Source organism: Cnephaeus nilssonii (genome assembly GCF_951640355.1).
Source record: "Cnephaeus nilssonii genome assembly, chromosome: 17".
Taxonomy (NCBI): Eukaryota; Metazoa; Chordata; class Mammalia; order Chiroptera; family Vespertilionidae; genus Cnephaeus; species Cnephaeus nilssonii.
In genome coordinates this window covers 36,614,209-36,634,031 of record NC_137088.1, presented here as the reverse complement: position 1 = coordinate 36,634,031, position 19,823 = coordinate 36,614,209, and the positions used below count along the sequence as shown (strand labels likewise).

Genomic DNA, 19,823 nt, shown 5'->3' with positions numbered 1-19,823 from the left:
GCTGTTGTCTGATTTAGGTCTTGGCTCTGGAAGTCCCAAAAGCCTTCAAGAAATGCGCCTCCCCCTCCCCCGCCCGGATCTTCTAATGGTGGGGTCTTGGACACTATGGAGAGAGTTTTGGATGGGAGGCATGTCACAGTGAGCCCAGCAGACAGCCTCCTATAAATAGAACAACAACAGTTCAACAGGGGGCGGGGGGGAGGAGGTCAGGGTGGTGAGAAGGTCCAGACAAGAAATGGCTGCATCCCAAAGGAAGTATCACACAACCACTAGAAACTTTGAATAAAGAACAAAAAAGCAGTTCAGGAAAGGGAGGCAGGAATAAACATTTCTCCAGGAGGAGAATTAGACATACAGACAACTGGGCCATCCATTCTCATAGCTCCAGGTCTGGGAGAAACCCCTCTTTCTTGTCTGGACAAGGGCAGATAAAAGGTCCACCCTAGTACAACCAAGTGGGTGACTTTGGGTCCCAAACTGGGATGGGGGGGAGGGGATTGGTGCCCCTACCTCCCATTGGTGGCCTCTCCTAATGACACCCAGGCCTAGGGAAGAAGTGGGAGTATGAGATGAATGTTGGGCTTCCCTCAAGATTCAGGATGCTCCTTTGTTTCTCCTTACAGAACACTCTTTTAGGGACCCCGAGTGGACAGTACTTACAATGGCAGGAAGATGTTTACACACAGAATGACAGGGCCCAGTGTATTTGAGGTGGGTGGAGGACTTGCAAAATTTTAGTTTACTGGGAAGAACAGATGTGAGAGAATAATCAGGAAATTTTGTTAAAAAAAGAGTGAAGAGTACTTATCCTACCACATGATAAAACTTTATAACATATCCTACCATATAATAACACATTCCATAAAGCAACAATAATTAAAATTATGTGGCTGGTGCCAGATGAGACACCCAGAAAGGGAATAGAAGGTAAATTCCGGAAATAGACTCACCTCTAGCTCAGCTATCAGTGTATGGTAAAGGTGACATTTCAACATGGTTGGGGAAAAGAGTGGCTATTCACTAACTGGGATACCCAGGATAAGACAGGTCCAGAGTCCTTGCATCACTGCAGTCCCTGCCATTGGTCTGGTCTCAGAAGTGGGACAACCTCCCTCTTGCCAACCCCATGCTCTGGTTGGGACAAGGGGCCCAGGGGCCATGGTGAAGGGAGCCATCAAGGCTGCTTCTGATTTAGGGAACGTGCTGCCTGAATTGCGTAAGGAAACCCCGAGGTTTCCTCCCTGCCCACCTCCAAAGGTGGGTGACTCTACAGTCCCAGGGGTCATTGAATGGGCCCTCGGCTCCTCCCTTAGCTGTTGGGGGAGACAAGTTGGTGAGCTTAGACCTAGAACTGAGTCTCCTCCTGGAGCCCTTGTCCAGAGGACAGAAAGGAAGCTAAGTGGACGGTGCAGTTATAGAAAGAAGTATTAGTTACAGGATATATATTTACTATATTCTGTTTGATGTTTTTTTTTGCCTTTTTTTTTTTTTAAAACCACAGACATTTCAGAACCACAGTGCGGGAGTAAGAAGAGTCAGCAATTGAAAGCATTGCATAGTATTAAATGAACAGAGACGGTGAGTTCTTTATTTACAATTATTGTCTAGATAAAAAAATTCATAAAAACAGATGAATGGTCATAAATTATTTACCCCCTAATGGGGTGAACTGCCAAACGTACCCCATGCTGCTAGATATAGGACACAGAGTGCAAGCTTTATGTACTACAGTGAGTTTTGACAAACCCAATCATTTCCTGTGTGTGTGGATGTGTGTGCAAGTGTCAGAGGGAGGGTGTGTGCGTGTGTGCGTGTGCGTGAGCATCCGTCATTCCTGACAAGAAAAGACCAACCCTAACGCGGGGCATTCTCGGTAGCTTCCATGGCTCCCTGTTACCCCAGCTATGATCCACTCAGAAACCCCTCCTGTTTCCCTTGTGTTCTGGCCATGGAATGAGGTCTGGGGCACAGGATTGGAACAAAGAAGCGGGGAGATGGAAAACCTTGAGAAAGGAAACTACAAAATCCCCACGTTCCAAGGCTGCCCAACATTTTCCATGTGCAGGTCTTTCCTCTCTCGGTAGGCAGGAGAGCAGTGGGCTGGCTTTTGGTGGTGTTAGTATTGGAATCCAATAAGCCTATCTGAGGGCTGGTCACCCCTTTGGGGGTGCAGTTTCCTCTGCTGGGTACATTCAGAGACATTTCTTCACGACATTCAGGCGATGCTCTTGCGCAAAGAAGGTCCTCCTTCCAGGAAGATTTTGCCAGGTGGGATGGGCTGACTTGGGGTCCCAAACCCTCAGGTTTCTCCAGATGCAGGCCCTCCCAGCTGACTATGGCTCTTTTCCCGAGTGGCTCTCATCTTGTGTGTGGAAGAATTCTCTGGGCCTGGAGAAGGGAAGGGGCTGGGCTGATGCAGAGCAACTGTGGGCAGGGTCATTATGAGGAGTGGATTTCACAAGCGAGGCGGAAAGTGTTTGGTTTTCCTTGAAGCATGGGACGTCATCGATCATGGTATTCAAAATGTCTTTTGCACTGTACAAGTTTATGGAAAAAGATCGTATGCTGAAAAGTCTCAAAGCAAACTTTGTATTAAATACAAAAGTTCTTTTATGAAAAAAGCTGATACCCACAAAGTGCTTAGCAGTTAAGAGGCTGACATACAATTAAATAAGCTCTTATTAAGTGGGATTACTAGTGCTGTAATTGTCTTGAGGGAAAAATAACCTCCTCTTCTCACCTGTGATACTGTAGGGTTTCAGAATGGCTTTCTGTCGGGAAAGCGACTTGCTGTTAAAAGGCTACAGTATATATTGCGACTATAGGAAGACAATTTGGTTTAAAAATCACACTGAATACATCTCAATATACACATCATAAGGTTTGTTCGGATCTAAATAGTGCAGAGAAAAAGGCTATTCTTCTTCAAAAATAAAAATAAAAGCAGCAAGCCATAATGATCCTCATCCAATACACCAACAGCTCAAATGCTGCAATTAATAAGGAAACAAACCTCTAAATTACTAACTAAAAAAAAAAATCAACACAATAGCATTTATAATATTGCAACACTACCTCAATCTCTATACAGACAGTGCCAAAGAGAACCTCTTCTCGAAATGCTCTTTGTAAACCCAAGTGAGTTTCATTGAGAGAAAAGTCTTCAACAAATGCTTTGCTCCGTCATCCTTGGGCCTGGATGACCCTTAGCGCTCCAAGCCCAGGAAGCCTTCTCTCTCCTCTCCCTTTGTCTACGGAGCACGGAGCACGGTGTTAAAGCCCTCAGGATGGGTACTTGGTTACTTTTGGCTTCTGCCTGAGCCTCCTGTGGTAGTGACATTGTTGAACGGAAATAGCAGGCAAAAATCAGAGCATGGCTATCGTAAAACATCAAGGATGCAATCCAGGGAAGTGTCTGTTGGGCTGAGCTGTTTTTATAGCATCTCAGCCACCAGTGTTCTTAAATCATACAAATAGCCAAAGACATTATCTACAGGTTTGTAAACAAATTACATTCTTCTTTTAGGACATAAATAAGTTAAAATAGAGCAATTTAAGCAGAAACAAGGCAACATGCCGGCAAAGAAACTTTATATATCCATGTATATATATTTATATATATATATATATATTTTTTTTTCTACCTATCTATATGGACGTATACAGTCTTGAGTAAGTATACGTTGATATAGATATAAAGAAATGGATATAACCTTGTGAGTGTCTATGAAGTTCTTCGGTTCCATTGGTGCAAATCTACTAGGCGAGTTAAGCTCTGCAATGTCAAAAAGTTGTTAAATTAACCTATACAACTGAGACCATGCTTTGCAAGCATTTCAAAAATTCACAGACCAGTGGATTGGATAAATAGTCTCAGAAAATAGTCTGTTTGCAGTTCCCGCCTAAGAAAACAAACAAAAACCCTCCCCAGCCCCCCAAAACCAAACAAGCGGAGGACTGGAAGTGTACAGTACATTCATGCAGGGGACATGGCGGCTGGGCGGGCGCATGGCTGGTCCATGTGTGGGCAGGAGCCAGGAAGGGCTTGTTCTGGGAACATCGCTCACGCCCTTAAGCCCCGGAGGAGATCCCGCCCCTTGCCTCAAAGTGAAAAAGAGTTCAAACAGCATCACAGCCAGAAAAAGGGTCTGTTGGGTGGAAACGTTGGTTTTCTCGCCAGTATTTGGTTTCCTGTTGTTGCTCCGTTGCTGCTTGAGTGAGTTGGGATGCCTGGATGGGTGGGTGCCCGGGAGGTGGGTGGCGGCGGGGTCCTCAGCTAAAGCGACGTCTCCAGGCTGTGGATGGGGCTCCCTGGACTTGAAGAGGTAGCTGATTTGCTTGTGTCGGTCGTCAGGTTGATCCCGCTGTCGATGGCGCTGTTGTTCTTATTGAGCGATGACGGCGGGCTCGAGTTCTGCTTGAGCGCGGCATCTTCTTCCAGGTCGGTGTCATCGATGAGGGGGATGTGGGGCTGTGAATCTTCGATCCGGAATTCAGGATGAGCCATGAAATTATGGATGGAGGTTCGAGACTCAGGCTTTTCTAGACCTTCATAGAGAGAGCTACGGAACGCCTTCACGACGCGGATCTGCAAGGGAAGCGCAGGGGTGAGAAGCAGTGCCCTGGTGTGTGTGTGTGTGGGGGTGTGTGTGTGTGTACTCTGGGGGGCTTGGAGGAGGGGCAGGTGGGAGAGGGGTTAGGGCACAGCAAGTGGGTGGAATCCATAGTCTCGGGGTGTTATGAGCATGGACAGGAGAGGGAAGATTGGAAGAGGGGCTCAGGTTATATGCATCCATGAGGTTTTTTAACATTGCTTTGGTTTTGGTCAAAAACCACAATATTAGGACAGGAGGAATCAAGGCCCATCAAAGAGATGATGGGAAACTGGTCAGAGGAAGCATGGTCCACTCTGGCGGGCACCCAGACCTAGGGAGAGACTGAGCCTTGTTAACTTTAAAGCAGGTTCGACCATGCAGCAGGGTAACGGGGCCAGGTGGGAACAGAATAGGAAGGAGGAGAGGCTATTTTTTAAAAAAAGTAATCTTAAAAAAAAAGACCCCACACGCAGTTAAGAAACCATACCACATGGAACAGATAACATGTCATGAACAGAAAAGGAACAGAAAGGAGAGACAGATGGATAAACCGGGATGAGAGAAGACACACGAGGGCCAAACAGAGAACTGGAACGTCAAAACGAAGGCAGCAAAGCAAACCAAAGCCAACTCAGGGCTTTCTGGGGTGCAGAGCAGCGGCAGCCAGAAAGCACAAAGGAGCCGGCGGACGGGTGACATTCGGGAGGGGCGCATGCCACGGTGGGGGTCAGGAACCACACGGCACACACGGACAGACACACGCTACACTTGGAAGCCTGGACAATGTGAACGGAGGTCGTTTGTACCCAACGTTGCTTTCCTTCATGCATTTGGGAGGTAAACACTCGAGTATTGACTCAAAGCCCTGGCCAGCCATTGTAGTTGGCTTTGGGGTTCCTTAATTTGATATTTTTATTTGTGCCTTGAAAACACAAAACCAAAAAACCAGGCCAGACTCAGATGGTCAAGCCCTGCCCTGGGTGGGGTTCTAAGGGGGTGTGGAACTGAACTCAAAATAGCAAGTTCTTTCGTTTTCTGTGTCTCAGTTGGAACCTGCGGTTCTCTGAAGAATGGACGGAGGTGGGGCCTTGCATCCGCCGGGCTAGTGGGAAGAGCACTGGACCTGGAGTCTGAGTCCTAGCTCTGCCACTTCTGGTGCTTGACAGTGGGTGAGCCACACTCCCTCCCTGGCCATCCTCTGTCCTTGCAGGGCGCAGAGAACAGGACCCTCACTTAGAAGAGAGGGGTCCCTCCTCTGGACACCTAGGAGGGGGAGCCATGACTGTTATCTCCAGAGACTGAGGGGACTTGGGACAAAGGTTCTTCCCTCTCTTTTCCCAGCCCGCTTCACAGGGAGCAGCAGCTAGGGGAGTGCAGTGGGGGCAGCATCAGTGCCTCCAAGGAGCAGAGCCTCAGCCGAAGTGGCTGTGGTCCTGAGGGCACCCTGCATGGCCTTCCCTGCAGGGCAGTGGCTGCTCCCACACCAGAGGCCTCTGGGGGACAGAGGACGGGCCGAGTAAACCCAGGGGCAGCTCGTTGGGGGGCAAGGTGAGGAAAGCCTGTCCATGGAAATGAATTCTCTTGATGACTGTGGCTGATGGTTTCAAGTGTCACAGCTCAGGTTTATTTCACTTTTTCATAGGGGAGTCTTTCTAAAGCACATCATATGCTCCTCTGACTTTTAATTTAGAGTACACAGAGAAGAAGTGGACTTTGCCAAGAATCTTTTGGTCTTGTGTAAGATCCCACAGTTTTTATTTTTTATTTTTTTAAAAAGTTCTAGAAATGAAAGAAAAAGAAACAAAATAAGAAAAGAAAAAAAAAAAAGTTCTTTGCCCAGCCGGCATGGCTCAGTGGTTGAGCATCGACCTATGAACCAGGAGGTCATGGTTTGATTCCCGGTCAGGGCACATGTCCAGGTTGCAGGCTCGATTCTCAGTGTGGGGCTTGCAGGAGGCAGCCAATCAATGATTCGCTCTCATTATTGATGTTTTGATCTCTCTCTCCCCCTCTCCCTCTCTGAAATCAATAAAAGTATATATTTTAAAAAAGTTCTTCTTTGATGTCAGCCATCACTTACTAGTTCTGATTTTTCCTTGTCTTCTCAAAAGCATTTCTGTCTTTTTTTTATGTGCTGTTGGCTGGGGACTCTAGGGAACCCTGTCCACTGCTTTAAATAGGAGGCCTCAGGTGCCGAGTGAGAGCCAGCCCGACGTGGTGCATTAGTGCCGGCGCTCCGGGATGGCTATTGGCTGCCCTGAGATTTCTTTCTCCCTGGACTCCATATTTGTGGTTCTGTAGAGATTATTAATATTCGATGTCCGGATAAGTAGTGGGCCATTACACCACTGATTAAGTGCAAACAACAAAAAAGGTTGCAGGCCTCAGTTTTCTGATCTGTGAAATGGGAATACTAATTATCATAGTAGCTGCCCAGCCTAGTGCCCAGAATGTTCTGAGGCTCTGAACTGTAATAAGATTCCAACCGGAGGAGGAGGGATGGTTGCAGGACCCTGTCTTGTGACTGACAACGCAGAGGGGACAACACACAATGAGATGCAGGCCCCTTGCCCTCCCCCTGGCATGGAGACAACAGAAAGAATGAACTGCTCTGGACAAGACTGTGGGGACAAGACTTTTTGGGACACCCCGCCATGGCCATCTCAAGTCTTCACTTCGGTTCTCTCCGCGGCTGAAATGGAAAAAAATATGGGAAGAAAAAAAGCTCTTCCATCTCCCCTTCCTGCCTACCCTGAAGATGGGGTTTTGTGGTATGAGCCGCATGGGGCGTGGGGGGAGGGGAGAGGTTTCAGGCATTTTGGTTTCATCAGCACAAAGGGAGCTGGAGGGCTCTGAGGAAATGCAGAGGCCCTGGTCTGCGATGGTTCGACATACTCGAATGTTTACCCGGCTTCAAGGAAGCCAAGAGTCTGGGATTGATTCACATTCATTTCAGGCTCAAGGTTAAAGACTCACAACCTCTTTTAATTTCACTCTCTCTTGCTGAACTCTGTGTCCAGGGTTCTCTAGCCCTCTAGGGAAACAAACACATGGAATATTCAGAAAGCAGAGAGGTCTAGGGTCCCCCCGTCCCAGAAGCAAGCCATTTTTCTTGTCAACCCAAGACTGCACTAAACTAGTTACCAACATGCTAATGAGAGGTCCAGCTTTCTTTCCTTTCCTAGGTCCCTCCCCTAAGAGATGCACATTCCTTGCCCTAGCAGTCCTCAGAAGCGGGGTCTGGTGGGGGTGGGGTGGGGTGGGGGGGAAATGGGAGCAGGAGAATCTCTGTCTAGAAGGAGCAGCGTCCAGAGAGAGTGGCTGGTCTTGGGGGTAGGCGTCTGAGGTTCGTGGCCTGGCTGGTTTGAAGAAGCAGGACTTTCACTGATGAACACGGAGCCTGCTACAAACGTGCTACGTACAAAGGTGGCTTGAGATGGGTTAGGAATTTGAGAGGAATAAGGCAGAGGAGTCGTGCAACTTGGCCTTGGATCAAAGAGCTGAATGCTGGTTTGTCCTTGATCACCAGTGGGAAGGCCCCCTTCTCCCGTCCCTGCCAGGCTGGGGAGAGTCAAGCAGAGAAACGACTCCCCTGGGCTTGGGACCCCGAGGATTAGCTCTTTTTGCTGGAGGAGGCTGTGGGTGTGAGTGCTGGTTCCAGAGTGGAAATTCAGCCTCTGTGGGCTCCAGGTCTGTGGGCTTGTCTGAGAAGTGCTATGGGGTGGTAGGAAAAATGAGGGACTTTGCACTCAGACCTCTTGCCACTCACTTGCTGTGTGATCTTGGGCAAGTCAGTCCACTTCTCTGAGCCTCAGTGTCTTTTTCAGTTAAATGGATGTATTGGCAGATCCTTCCTCCTCCTATTTCAGTTGGAGGCATATGTGAAGTGAAGGATGTAGGCAACTGTTTGGGAAGATGTTGAGTGAGGCTCAAGGATACGTCAGTAGGGTGTGTTATTAAGTTTCTGGGGGTAAAAGCAAACTTGTTTGTGAGTAAGTCAGGAGAAGAAAGCAAGAAACGAGGCCAGAGTTCCTTCCTGAAGATTCCAGATGCCAGTGGATGGGACTGTCCTAGCACCACATGCATCTGTCTGCCTGGGGCCCTCCATCTCACAGTGGCGCTGGGGGAGGGATGTGTGTGGTGGGGGGAGCAGGTTCCTCACCCCGATGTCATGAGTCAGAAGTCAGTCCAAGTACAGAGTGCCCTGCCCCTGGCCTTTGTAGCCAACTCTTGATAACCCAGGGCACAGTGGTTTGGCTCCTGTCAGAGCACACAGACCCCAGCATTTTCCATGCAGCATGCACATGGCCACCCTCCTCTGCTGGAGAACCCCCAGGAAGAAGACCCTGCTGAGAGGAGGCGGGAGGCAGCCACTGATTCATCTCACCCAATCTTACTCCTGGCCACCTGCTGCACACCTCCCCATGGGAAGAAGGCCTCTGGCTTCTGAAGGGCCCCTGCCTGTTGTCTAGGGAGCCCTCAGAGACCTTGGAGACCAAAGGATGTGACATTGTTATAGAAACTATTTCAGTAAAAGAGGAACCAGGGGTATTGGTTTAGAGTTTGCATTGTGACTATGTTGACCAAAGTGTGTGCACTGAAACCACAGAGGTTGCAATAGAGGGTAGGAATAAAAGATTCTTAAGGAGGCATGATTCCTGGGGGAGAGGCAAGGTGGTGGCTGGGGGAGGGAGCTGTGCCTGACCAGCCCCTTTGAGGTCTCTGAGAGAATGAAGGGTCAAGGGTCAAGGCTTAAAAGCTCCTTTTTTTAGAGAGAGTGGAAGAGTGAGATAAAGACAGAGAGAAACATCGATGTGAGAGAAACACATTGATTGGTTGTCTCCTGCAGGAGCCCGGACCAGGGTCTGGGTGGGGAAGAGCCTGCAACTAAGGTACGTGCCTTTGACCAGAATCAAACCTGGGACCCTTTGGTCTGCAGGCCGATGCTCTAATCACTGAGCCACACCGGCTAGGGTACAGGCTCCTTTTCAAAGGCTGTTCCAAAGTTGGGGTCACCCTGGGATAAAGGGAAAATTGGCTTAGAGATAGGAAGTAAGTGGAGGGTGGGCAGAAATGGGCATTTCTCTGAAGGAGAATTGCTAAGAACTAACTGTCCCAAGACCAGCCTTATTGAATGGCTTTATAAATGACAGAAGAAAAGATGAGAATTCAATTGCTAAGGTTTGAGATGACTGAGGTCTTTCTTTTAGACTGAAAGCTAAGGGGAGGGGATAAGCCAAGGGCAGACTTCCAAAGGCTGTGAGGCAGGAATGTCAGAGCGGCTCTCTTGTGGCCAGTGCAAAGTGCCACACTTCAAGAAGGAGGCTGACCCAAGATGGGACAAAGAACTAAGTGTGCACTCAGAAGCTAGGCTTCTGGCGGTCAGAGCCAGCCAGAGGGATGCAGGTGTCACGGGCAGGGGTGGCAGAAACCAAAGGAATGGAGTCTTCCTCAAGTGGCTCTCTAGGCCAGAACACTTCTGGTCACGGAGCAAGGTCAGAGCTAAGCTGATGCAGAAGTAGGTCAGCTGGGTGAGGGCCTCTCACCACGGGGAGGGCTCTCTAATGCGAAGGGGAGAGGATGGCACCTCATCACTGGCTCTGGTTTCCTGCCCTGAGAAAGCCTGGCAGTGATTTCCTAGTGATACCTCATAGGAATGTGACTCTGGACATCATCGCTCAAATAGGTCTGCACATCACCTTGGCTAGTCTGGCCTCCTCATTACTGTGGTTCTGTGCTAATGAATGAATGAACAAGGAGGGGCTTTCCCACCTTTTCTGCATCCTTCCTGTCATCATGCATACCTGGCAGGACTGCATCCACTGAAAGGTCATGGGACATGAGCATATGCCATCAACAGGCTCTCTGTGGCTCATGCCCCCTGCCAGAGGGCTCAGATGGCATAGTTCCCACCTAGCATACAGGTCCTCTCCTGTGCAGTGTGTTATGGGTGCTCTGTGTTTGGATGGGGGTAGAGGCACCTCATAAAGTATCAAGAGATACCATCTGGAGTCTATGCCTCCTCAAAGAAGTCCAAGGGCTGGCGAAGGGAACACATCGGGGCCATCTGAGAAGACCAGAATAGGGCTCCCTTGCAGTTTGGAGACAAGGAAAGGGAGGAAGATGGTAAACAGACTACTTATTTGTTCTGAGATCTGAGGACATAGGGGTTCAGGCTGGAGATGAGAGACAAGGCCAGAGATGAGAGACCTAGGTAGAAAGTGATGGTGTGAGGTGACGAGCTCGGCAGGAGGGAGGTGATGGAGGGGGTCAGAGGCCCAGGCTGTCGCTCAGGTAAGGAAGGCAGGAAGCCGAGGGCTAGACCAGATCCCTCAGGGCCTCCAGCACCACGCGAGACCTGAAGCTTGGCCCACTGTTTTCTACTCGAGGTCAAGTTAGGGGCCTTGTCCCTTCCAGGAAGGCATCAGACCTTGAGCATGCAGGGAGAGTGGTATGAGGCAGCTGATGCTTTTAGGTGTGCAAGGAGAGAGGGTAGAGTGTTCCGAACCACTGGGCTGTAATCTCCTGGGACCCCAGATGGACTATGACCTCTGACCTACAGTGACCACTCCCTTCGCTGGACCTCACTGTGACTGACTGTGACCCCTGAGGGCCTTGACCCACAGTAACCCTTTGCCTGACTGACTGGAGACTGTGATTTCCCGGCCAACTCTGACCCTTGTCCTTGTGAGCCAGCTTTTTGTCACTGATATGACCCTAGACTGACTGGGACACCTTGTGCCCCCTGGCTGACTGCTCCCTCTTGGCTGCTGTGACCTTGTGGTGCAGGGGGACATTTAATTACCGAAACCTTCCTGGCCGATGATGATCGTTTGACTGGTCCAGACTTTTTGACTACTTGTGACCCTCACGACCCCTTGAATGACTGGTTATAACTCCTGACTCTGACCCCAGCCGACTCTGGCCCACCAAGAGACTGCCCCCCATCACTGGCTATGGTGGCCCCTCAGCCCACTGGGCCTAACCATGACTGGCTGCCCCCCAGGTCCTTGGTGTCCCGGCCCCTGCCCGCCTGCCCGCCCGGCGCTAGCGTCGGTGGTGCCCGAGGCGGTAAGGATTCACACTCACGCCCAGCTGCAGCAGGAGGAAGGCTGGTCGGAGAGGAAAGAGCATTGGACAACGACACGTGACTAGGGCTAGAGAGATTGGCTACGTCCTGGCTCTGGCTGGTGACGGAGGACTGTCTCCGCAGGGCCCCCTGAAAGGAGGCCCCGCTCTTGAAAGTATTGACTACTTCAATCTGCAACGGAGGAGAGAACGAGACAAGTTGCGAGAAGAACGAACACAACAGCTACACGACTGACAGGCGCAATGCCACGAGAACAGCCGCAGCCACGGCAACAATGACGACGTCACTGAAATCAAAACAAAAAGTACCAGACACACTCCAAGGCTCTGAAAGATGTCTGCTTGGTTCCGGCCCATCTGCAGGCCCAGGGTCCCAGGGAGGACCCCAGGGCCCGGCCTTTGCTCTGCTCCAGTGGCTCAGGGGCCAGTGGGCTGGGCTGGGGGTGATTAAACATGGTGTTTGGAAGCAAGAGGGGTGCTTAGTGCCACTTGGGGCCAGAGGTGGAGCCTGAGTGGTTTGGTGGGGGCTCTGGGTGGACAGACTTTGGCCCAAATCTCAGCTATGCCATTTACGAGCTAGGTGACTTTGGGCAAGTCACCTCTTATCCTTCTGAAGGGGCGATGCCACCTACCTGGCAGGATATTCTGTGAGTGGCAAGCACTTGGCCTGTGTTAGTGTTCCTTAAGAGCCAAGCTGGATAGGCACTCTGTCCATTCAAGAAACTACAGTCCCGGTGTCCTGCAACCTGGAGACCTCTGAAAGGCTCTGCGCCGGTTGGTAACAGCCATGTGCACTGAGAGCGGCCCGGCAGGCGGGGTGCCGGGTTCTTGCTGGGGAGGAGCCCAGGCTGCATCCATCAGGTGGCTCTGGGTCTGAAATCTGCCTCTGTCCCCCACCCCAGCTCTCAGAAAGGGCTGCCTCCCCTTTAAACCTCAGTCCCCTCTAAAACTGGAGGAGGCTTACCTTCCTCTCAGGGGGCTGTGAAGGCCAGTGAGATGATGTTTGGGACAGCACACTGTGGGTGTGAGGCAGCCCAGGTGACCTGTTCATTATGTTTATTAAATGAAGTGCTAGGCCACCAGGCAGGACGCAGGTGGGGACTCTGCAACACATCCCAGAGTGGGATGGGGTGGGGGCCATGAACTTGCCAGATGCAGCTCTCCCAGGTGGTCTGGGTAAGAGACTGACCCTCTCTTAGTTACATAGGCTATGAAAGCATGATGCGAACTATAACCCCAACCCAGGCAGAGGGGCTGGCTCCCATGAGAGCCTGCGGCGTGTGGTGGGAGGGCTGCACATTGTAGCACCTGGCATGTGGCAGCGATGCAGTCTCTGTGCTGGGGAAGAAACACGTGTGCTCTGCAGGTGTCTTTGGCATGCATGTGTGTGTCTGTGAGTGAAAACCAAGCTTTGCTTCCCAGAGCTGCCTGAAAACTCGGAAGCCCACTATGGAGGACGAGGATGTGTGAATGTGCATAAGCCCTGGACCTCACAGGTCCTGACCCCGGGAGAATTTGGGGCCAACCCTGGCCTGAAGCTGCCATCTTGGCCTCCTGGGGACCAGTCTCCAGCCTTGGGCTGTCCCTTTTGGTAGCTGTCCTGCAGCTCTGATCCCAGTCCCCCAGCAGCCCTGACTAGAGTCCCTCAGTCCCCTCAGCTCTTGGGTCAACCCCTCCCCTGCTCAGGGGTAACCCCCGACACCCCAGTCCGATCCCTTGCTGGCTGAGAAGGTGATGTGGAACGTTCCTGAGGAGGCCACTGTTTCTTCAGCAGCCACTTGAGAGTGCGTGCGAGGAATGAGGGCATACAAAAAGCTGGTGAGGTGGTGAGAGCAGGACCCTGACCTCTGGGGCCCTGGGAGGTGGTATGGAGCACATTCACTCCATCACCTGCCTGCCCGGCCAGGCGTGGGCCCAGCCCTGGGAGCCTCCTGTACCTGGGTCTGGATCCGATTCAGGCCTCGGAACCATAGGATCTGGCCCCGCCTCAGCTCTCGCTCGGCGTGGTCTATCTCCTCCACGTCCTCGTTGAGCTCCTCCTCCGGGATCTCCTCCTTCTGTGTGAGCCTGCCTGCCTCCTTGAGGAACTTGAGCCTGCTGGTTGGGATGGTGGCGATGACCTGCAGGGGATGTGGCAAGGTCAGGGCAATGGGGGCTGTCCCTCAGTCAGCCTCCTTCCCTCCCTGCCACTCCCTTCTTGCTCTCCCAATCTCCCGCTTCTCTGACCCAATTACCTTGTTACATGTTCAGCTAATTAACTCATCCCAATTCAATTTTAAATCTCTTATTAATTTGCTTTTCAATTCATTCACTCATCCAAAGTCAGGGGGCACAGTGGAAAATCTTGGCTTCTAGGAGTTGGGCAGATGTGACTTTGAGTACACCAGACCTTCCTGGTCATGTGACCTTGGGCAAGTCCATTAACCTCTCTGAGCTCTGGTTTTCCCATCTGTAAAGCTGAAGGCAATTCTCAGGGCTGGAGGGTTAAGCGAGATGGTGTGTCTAAGATGCCAAGCACGAGCCTGGCAGGCCCTCAGGCTTCTGGGCTCCCTCCTCCTGAGGCCTCTGGGTCCTGGGTACCCAACCTGAGCAAGAGGGGCTCAGGGTCTACATACCCTGGGAGAGCCAATTTGGGGATTCTGGGAATGGTTGCCTTTCTAACAAGGGGAGGCAACATGGGAAAGGGTAAACCTTCATTCTTTCTCTTTCTCTAGAGGATTTGTCCATGAGGCTTGAGAGGCAGGCCTGATGGGGGAACCAAGGTGGCAGAGGTCAGAGGCTCCTTGTATCCCCTGGAGGGATAGACGGGCTGACCTGGACACAGCCTCCGGGGTTCCCTGGGAGTTTAAGGTGGGCATTGCCTGCTGGCATCGTACTTAGGCATTAGGAGTCTGCTCACCCAGACACCTTGAGCTCTCTAAGGGAGTGGGCCCCAGTGGAATAAAGATGGCCTGGCCCTGAGGGTGCCCAAGGGATGGGGTTGCTGAGTCAAATCTATTTTATCAACTCTCCCAAGAAGCCCAGAAGTTTAAAAACGTTTCTTTTGAATAAAACTAAACTTTCTTCTTTATCTTCTACTTAATCTCTGCCACTGGAACGTCCCACTCAAGCCTGGGAACAGCTTGGAGGCAAGAACACTGTCTCAGGTCCATTGGGGCCCCCTGCCTGGGTGACAGAGCACCTCAGGGATAAAGCCCTTTTGGCCCAGCTCGGGCGTGTCTCATAAACACCACGTCCTGGTCAGGAGCTTTGAGCTGCAAATTGTGAGCACTTTGATGGGTGTGTGTGTGTCCCAAGAACATGGGCAACAGTAGGAAAGAAGCCAGAAGTTTAAAAACGTTTCTTTTGAATAAAACTAAACTTTCTTCTTTATCTTCTACTTAATCTCTGCCACTGGAACGTCCCACTCAAGCCTGGGAACAGCTTGGAGGCAAGAACACTGTCTCAGGTCCATTGGGGCCCCCTGCCTGGGTGACAGAGCACCTCAGGGATAAAGCCCTTTTGGCCCAGCTCGGGCGTGTCTCATAAACACCACGTCCTGGTCAGGAGCTTTGAGCTGCAAATTGTGAGCACTTTGATGGGTGTGTGTGTGTCCCAAGAACATGGGCAACAGTAGGAAAGGGAACTGGTGGGAGAATGTTCTGGGGTCATAGATGAAAGGCCTGCACAGAGCATCCAGCCCAGTGGTGCCTAAAGCCAGGAGGATCTCAGATGGCCACAGGCACAACACTGAGTAGGTCTGCCACGTGGCAGAGTGGCCCTTATGTTCTCTCGGAGCCTCTGAAGGAGCCTCTCTTTGGTGTGGCTCCAACTACTGATCTCCCATCAGCACCATCAGTAACACCACCTAACTGATCTCCCTTTTTGACAGCTAGCCGCCTGTAGGCTCTGAGCCTTGGCGGGCCATGGCATCCAGTTAGAGTTTAATACCATTGTTCTCATTACATTATTTCTTAGTTAGCTTCTATTTATGACAAGTGATATTGACTTCCCACTCATGTTAGTAATATAAAGTTGTCTTTTGAAATAAATTTCAATGAAAAAAAGCCTGATACAATTACAAGAAACTATTAAGTAAATAACATGATCAGTGGTACCTAGATATATGGCAAAAATCAGAGTGATGATACTCAAATGACAAGCATTTGGGACCTGGGCCAACTTCCATTGCTCAGATGCCCAGTGGCAGGGAGGGCCTTGTCCCGGGCCACACAGCAAGTCCCTGGCAGAACTGGGACCCATTCCTGGGGCTCCCGGATTTCCTGGTCAATGCTCTTTCCCTTCTCCCACTAAGAGGCACTTCCTCTAACCCACTCAGAACTTACCTGGCCCCAGACGAGCTCTCCTAACCCGATGAATATGCACCACATCCACTGGTCCAGCTGCAGCGGAGAGCAGCTGAATGGCTTCCCCCCAAACTGCACGATCACTATCTGGAGGTCCAAGGGAGCAGAGACAGAGACAGACAGAGAGATGGGCCATCAGGGGCCAGGTTGAAGGCCTGGGCTCTCAGGGCACTGCAGGGGGCTCCAGCTGCCCACTGCCCGCTGGCCCAGGTTAAATGGTGGCCTGGCTACCTGAATGGCAAAGGTGCCCAGCACGATGGTGCAGAAGATGGGATTCCGGAAGATGCCGTCAAAGACATTGCGCTCCCCGTGGATCTTGCGGGCATTGATCTCGTTGAAGAGCTGCATCATGACGAAGGTGTTGAAGATGATGGTGTAGTGCTCCGAGGGTGGCGAGTGCAGGGGGGCATTCCTCCCACTGTCGATCTCAAACATCTTCTCACCTGCCAAGCCGAGAGTGCGGGAGCTGGGTGGGGGCTGGGGTGGGGGAAGACCCTGGGCCCTGCAGCAGGGTGGGCAGCCCAGGCATGGAGGTGCGCCCCGGACACGGGGCAGGTAGGCCTGTGCCGTTGGGTGGTCATGAGTGTGAGTGAAGGGGTAACAAAACCCTTTATCTTCTAAGGGAACAAGACCTTGGTGAACTTCCTTCCACTTTTCCATGGAAATCTGGTAAAGGTGGGATGCTGGCTGTGTTATCAGGCGACATTGCTTATAAGAAATGACAGACTCATCTGGACAGCGAGGTCTGGAGGTGAACTAGGGATACCTGGTGGGAGGCCATGGCTTTGGGCTCCCCGAAAAGTGCTGCTTTTTGTAACTGGGCATGTCCCTTGCTGAGACCTTTGAAAGCTCAGGGGGCTATTATAAGAGATATAATTCCCATGTGGAGGCTGGGCTCCTCGGCCAGACTGGCTCGGACGCACCCATGTTGCTGCTTCTCTTACAGCTGAGCTGTCACACGGTGGAGGGCAGAGCACCCTGGTATTGTGTGGACACCCGCTGACGGCGTGCCTATGACAGGTGGTGCCGGGAGGGCTTGTGGCATTTCCTGTGTGAGAAGTGTGCACCTGAACCCAAGACCACCGAGGGTAGGTGCTCTAATGGGGAAGCCAGCAAGTAAGGCAGGGGCTGCCCTCCTCTCGCCCTCGCCTGCAGCTTTTTCTGGGAGTCTCTCCTACTTCTGCCTTCCTGTGGCTTCCTCCAAGGCTTCTCATGTGATCTTCACAATGGCCCGGCCAACACTCCACCTTGGAGATTTCTGGAAGAGGCCTGCCCTCTGAGGAACAGGACCACGCCCCACTGCATCTGTACTCTGAAGGCAAGTGCTCCTTGGTGTTGAAAGTCCAGCTCAAGGAGGCTCACGTGGAGGGAGCCTGCCCAGGCGGGGCCTCCAGCTGGGCCCGACTGGCTGTGTGACCATGGGCAAGCCTCTTTCCCTCTCTGGGCGCCTATTTTCTCATCTATTACCCGGGGGTGGGCTCTGCATGGATCATCTCTGAAGCACTCATGGAAACCAGGCCAGTCTTCGCCCATCTAGACCTGGTTCTTTGCCCAGGCTCCTCCTCAGACTGCATGCCCTTGGGCAAGTCACCTCACCTCCCTGTGCTTGCTGTTAGCATTGTCATGGGGAGTGATGGCAAAGGTGCCTGCCTCACGGAGTGGCTGGCAGCCTAAGTGAGAGTATTGTGGGAATAGCTGGTGGGTAGGCAGGTGTGTAGGAAGCTTCACTGAGGTAACCTTCCACAGGGCGAGGATGACATGTGGGAATGCATCAGAGAAGAGGCCAGTCATTTCCCTCAAAAGCCTCAGGCTCCGCTGGGGCTGGCGTGAGGGGCATTCATCAACACTTGGGCACCACCTCACGTAGGGTGTACTCAGTGTTCAGAGCTGGTGTCCGTGGAAAAAGCCTTGGTTTGGGGTTGGCCAGATGCAGGACAGAACCTGGCTCTGCCCAAGTCTTGCTCTGTGACCCTGAGCAACTAACTTCATCTCCCTGGGCCTCCATCCCCCACTGGCAAACAGGAAGGTGGGTGTAAATCAGAATGCTGGGTCAGTCCCCGGGGTGGGGTGGGGGACTCACCGACAAAGAGCAGTGTGAAGATGAGGGTGAGCTGGTAGACGGCGTGGCCCAGGATGTTCTTCATCATGGTCCGCGAGATGAGGGGCTTGTTGCGGCCGTACGGCTTCCTCAGAAGCAGGGTCTCGGTGGGCGGCTCGGTGGCCAGCGCCAGTGAGGCGAACGTGTCCATGATGAGGTTCACCCAGAGCATCTGCACGGCCTTCAGAGGGGAGTCCTGGGGACAGCAACCGTGGCGAGGGCTGTCATGGGGAGACCGGCCCCACCTGCTGCCACCACGTGCCTGGTGTGGGGCTCAGCAGCTTCCTGCTGGAGCCTTGAGGCCGCTCTGCCCAGTGGGTCTGCCCTTGCTGGCCTGCCCCCTGGGTTCCTGAGCAGGCACAGAGCAGATTCGCTGAGGCTTTCCCGGGAGGACAGCCCAGACCTGCCCACTTTGGCTGTCTTCTTCCCCAAGGACAAAATGGACTCCCCAGGGCCAATGGCCACTGGCTCTCTGGTAAATGCAGCCACATCCTTGCTTGCCACCTCCTTTCATCCCCTCCTTCCCTCCATGAGTCTCACCTCTAGGCAAGGCCACAACGTCCCCCACCATCTCCAGCACAGATTCCATCTCCTCTGTCTCCCTCTGCCCCTCCCTGCTGCCTCTTTCCCCTCAACCATTAATGGTTCATGTCTCTCCTACCCTACCAGCAGTGCCCCAACCCTGTCCTCTTCTCACCACCACTCAATGTCTCTTTATCCTTTACCCCACTTTAATGTCAGCAGTTATTGTGTGTGTGTGTGTGTGTGTGTGTGTGTGTGTATAAAATTCCAAAAATAACATTTTTATGGCAGAAAATTTGGGCAAGTAAGGAATAGCAGAAGCTAAAACTCATCAGTGATTGAACCACCTGTAGGTTCCCGCCGCCCACAGTCTGGCGTGGGTCCTTCCACACCTCTGCCTGAGACTGGGATCACATATTCATACCGTCCTGTGCAATCATGTCATGCAGTCGGCACTGCCCAAAGTTGCTGAATCCATCTGCCCCCCTCCTTCCTCGCACCCTGTGTGCCTTGTCCTTGGCAGCCAGACTCTGGCCTCTCCGTGCCCCCCCAAAGCATTTCCCCAAGGTCATCAGTACCCACTTGTCACAATCGAGGAACACATCTTCCAGCCCATCTCACTGGCCTCACTGGTGTTTGGCCACAGCCTCCTCCTTGCACCCCTGACCCCACTCACCTTTAGCTCCTCCTCCTCTCTGAATGTTCCTTTTCCTTCTCCATCTCCCTCAGGGTGCTTCTCCTCTCCCCCTGCCTCTGAAATCTGTGCTCCCCGTGGCCCCTTCCCTGCCCTGCTCTTTTTCTACACCTATCCCCTGGCTGAGGGGCCCCGTCCTCCCTCACATTGCCCTCTTTCCAGCCCAGCCCCCTCCCTGTGGCTTTAGCCTCATCCACTGGCGAAACACCTCCTCCAGGAAGCCACAGACGCTGAGAGCCTAATAGCCTGAACTGAGCTGTTCCTGGTCCCTCTGTCCTTTCCATGTACCTCCTGAGGCCCCCTGTCTGCACCCCATATACTCACTACCTCCTAGGTATTTATCAGAGCTCCTCCTCCTGCCCGCTTCTCCCACCTCTGCCCTGGCACAGTCACATCCTCAGCTTCTTCCTGCCATCAGCCTTCTCTGATCACATGCACCTTGGGGTTAGGGTCCCCATCTCCACATCAAGGTCTCCATG

At 52.1% G+C, this 19,823-nt stretch overlaps 1 protein-coding gene across 5 annotated transcripts in view; it reads right to left on the bottom strand.

Moving 5' to 3' along the window:
• Positions 1-1,556: 1,556 nt before the first annotated feature.
• The window catches only part of ATP2B2 (ATPase plasma membrane Ca2+ transporting 2), a 371,353-nt gene continuing 353,086 nt past the window's right edge, over positions 1,557-19,823 (bottom strand). For all 5 annotated transcript variants that reach the window (XM_079795180.1, XM_079795184.1, XM_079795181.1 and 2 more), the window contains 5 exons: positions 18,111-18,324; positions 16,262-16,473; positions 16,010-16,117; positions 13,622-13,804; positions 1,557-4,588 (listed from right to left, as the gene is read on the bottom strand). In XM_079795180.1, coding sequence (XP_079651306.1) covers positions 4,277-4,588; positions 13,622-13,804; positions 16,010-16,117; positions 16,262-16,473; positions 18,111-18,324 — 1,029 coding nt within the window. In that variant the 3' untranslated portion in view covers positions 1,557-4,276. The remainder of the gene's footprint in view (positions 4,589-13,621; positions 13,805-16,009; positions 16,118-16,261; positions 16,474-18,110; positions 18,325-19,823) is intronic.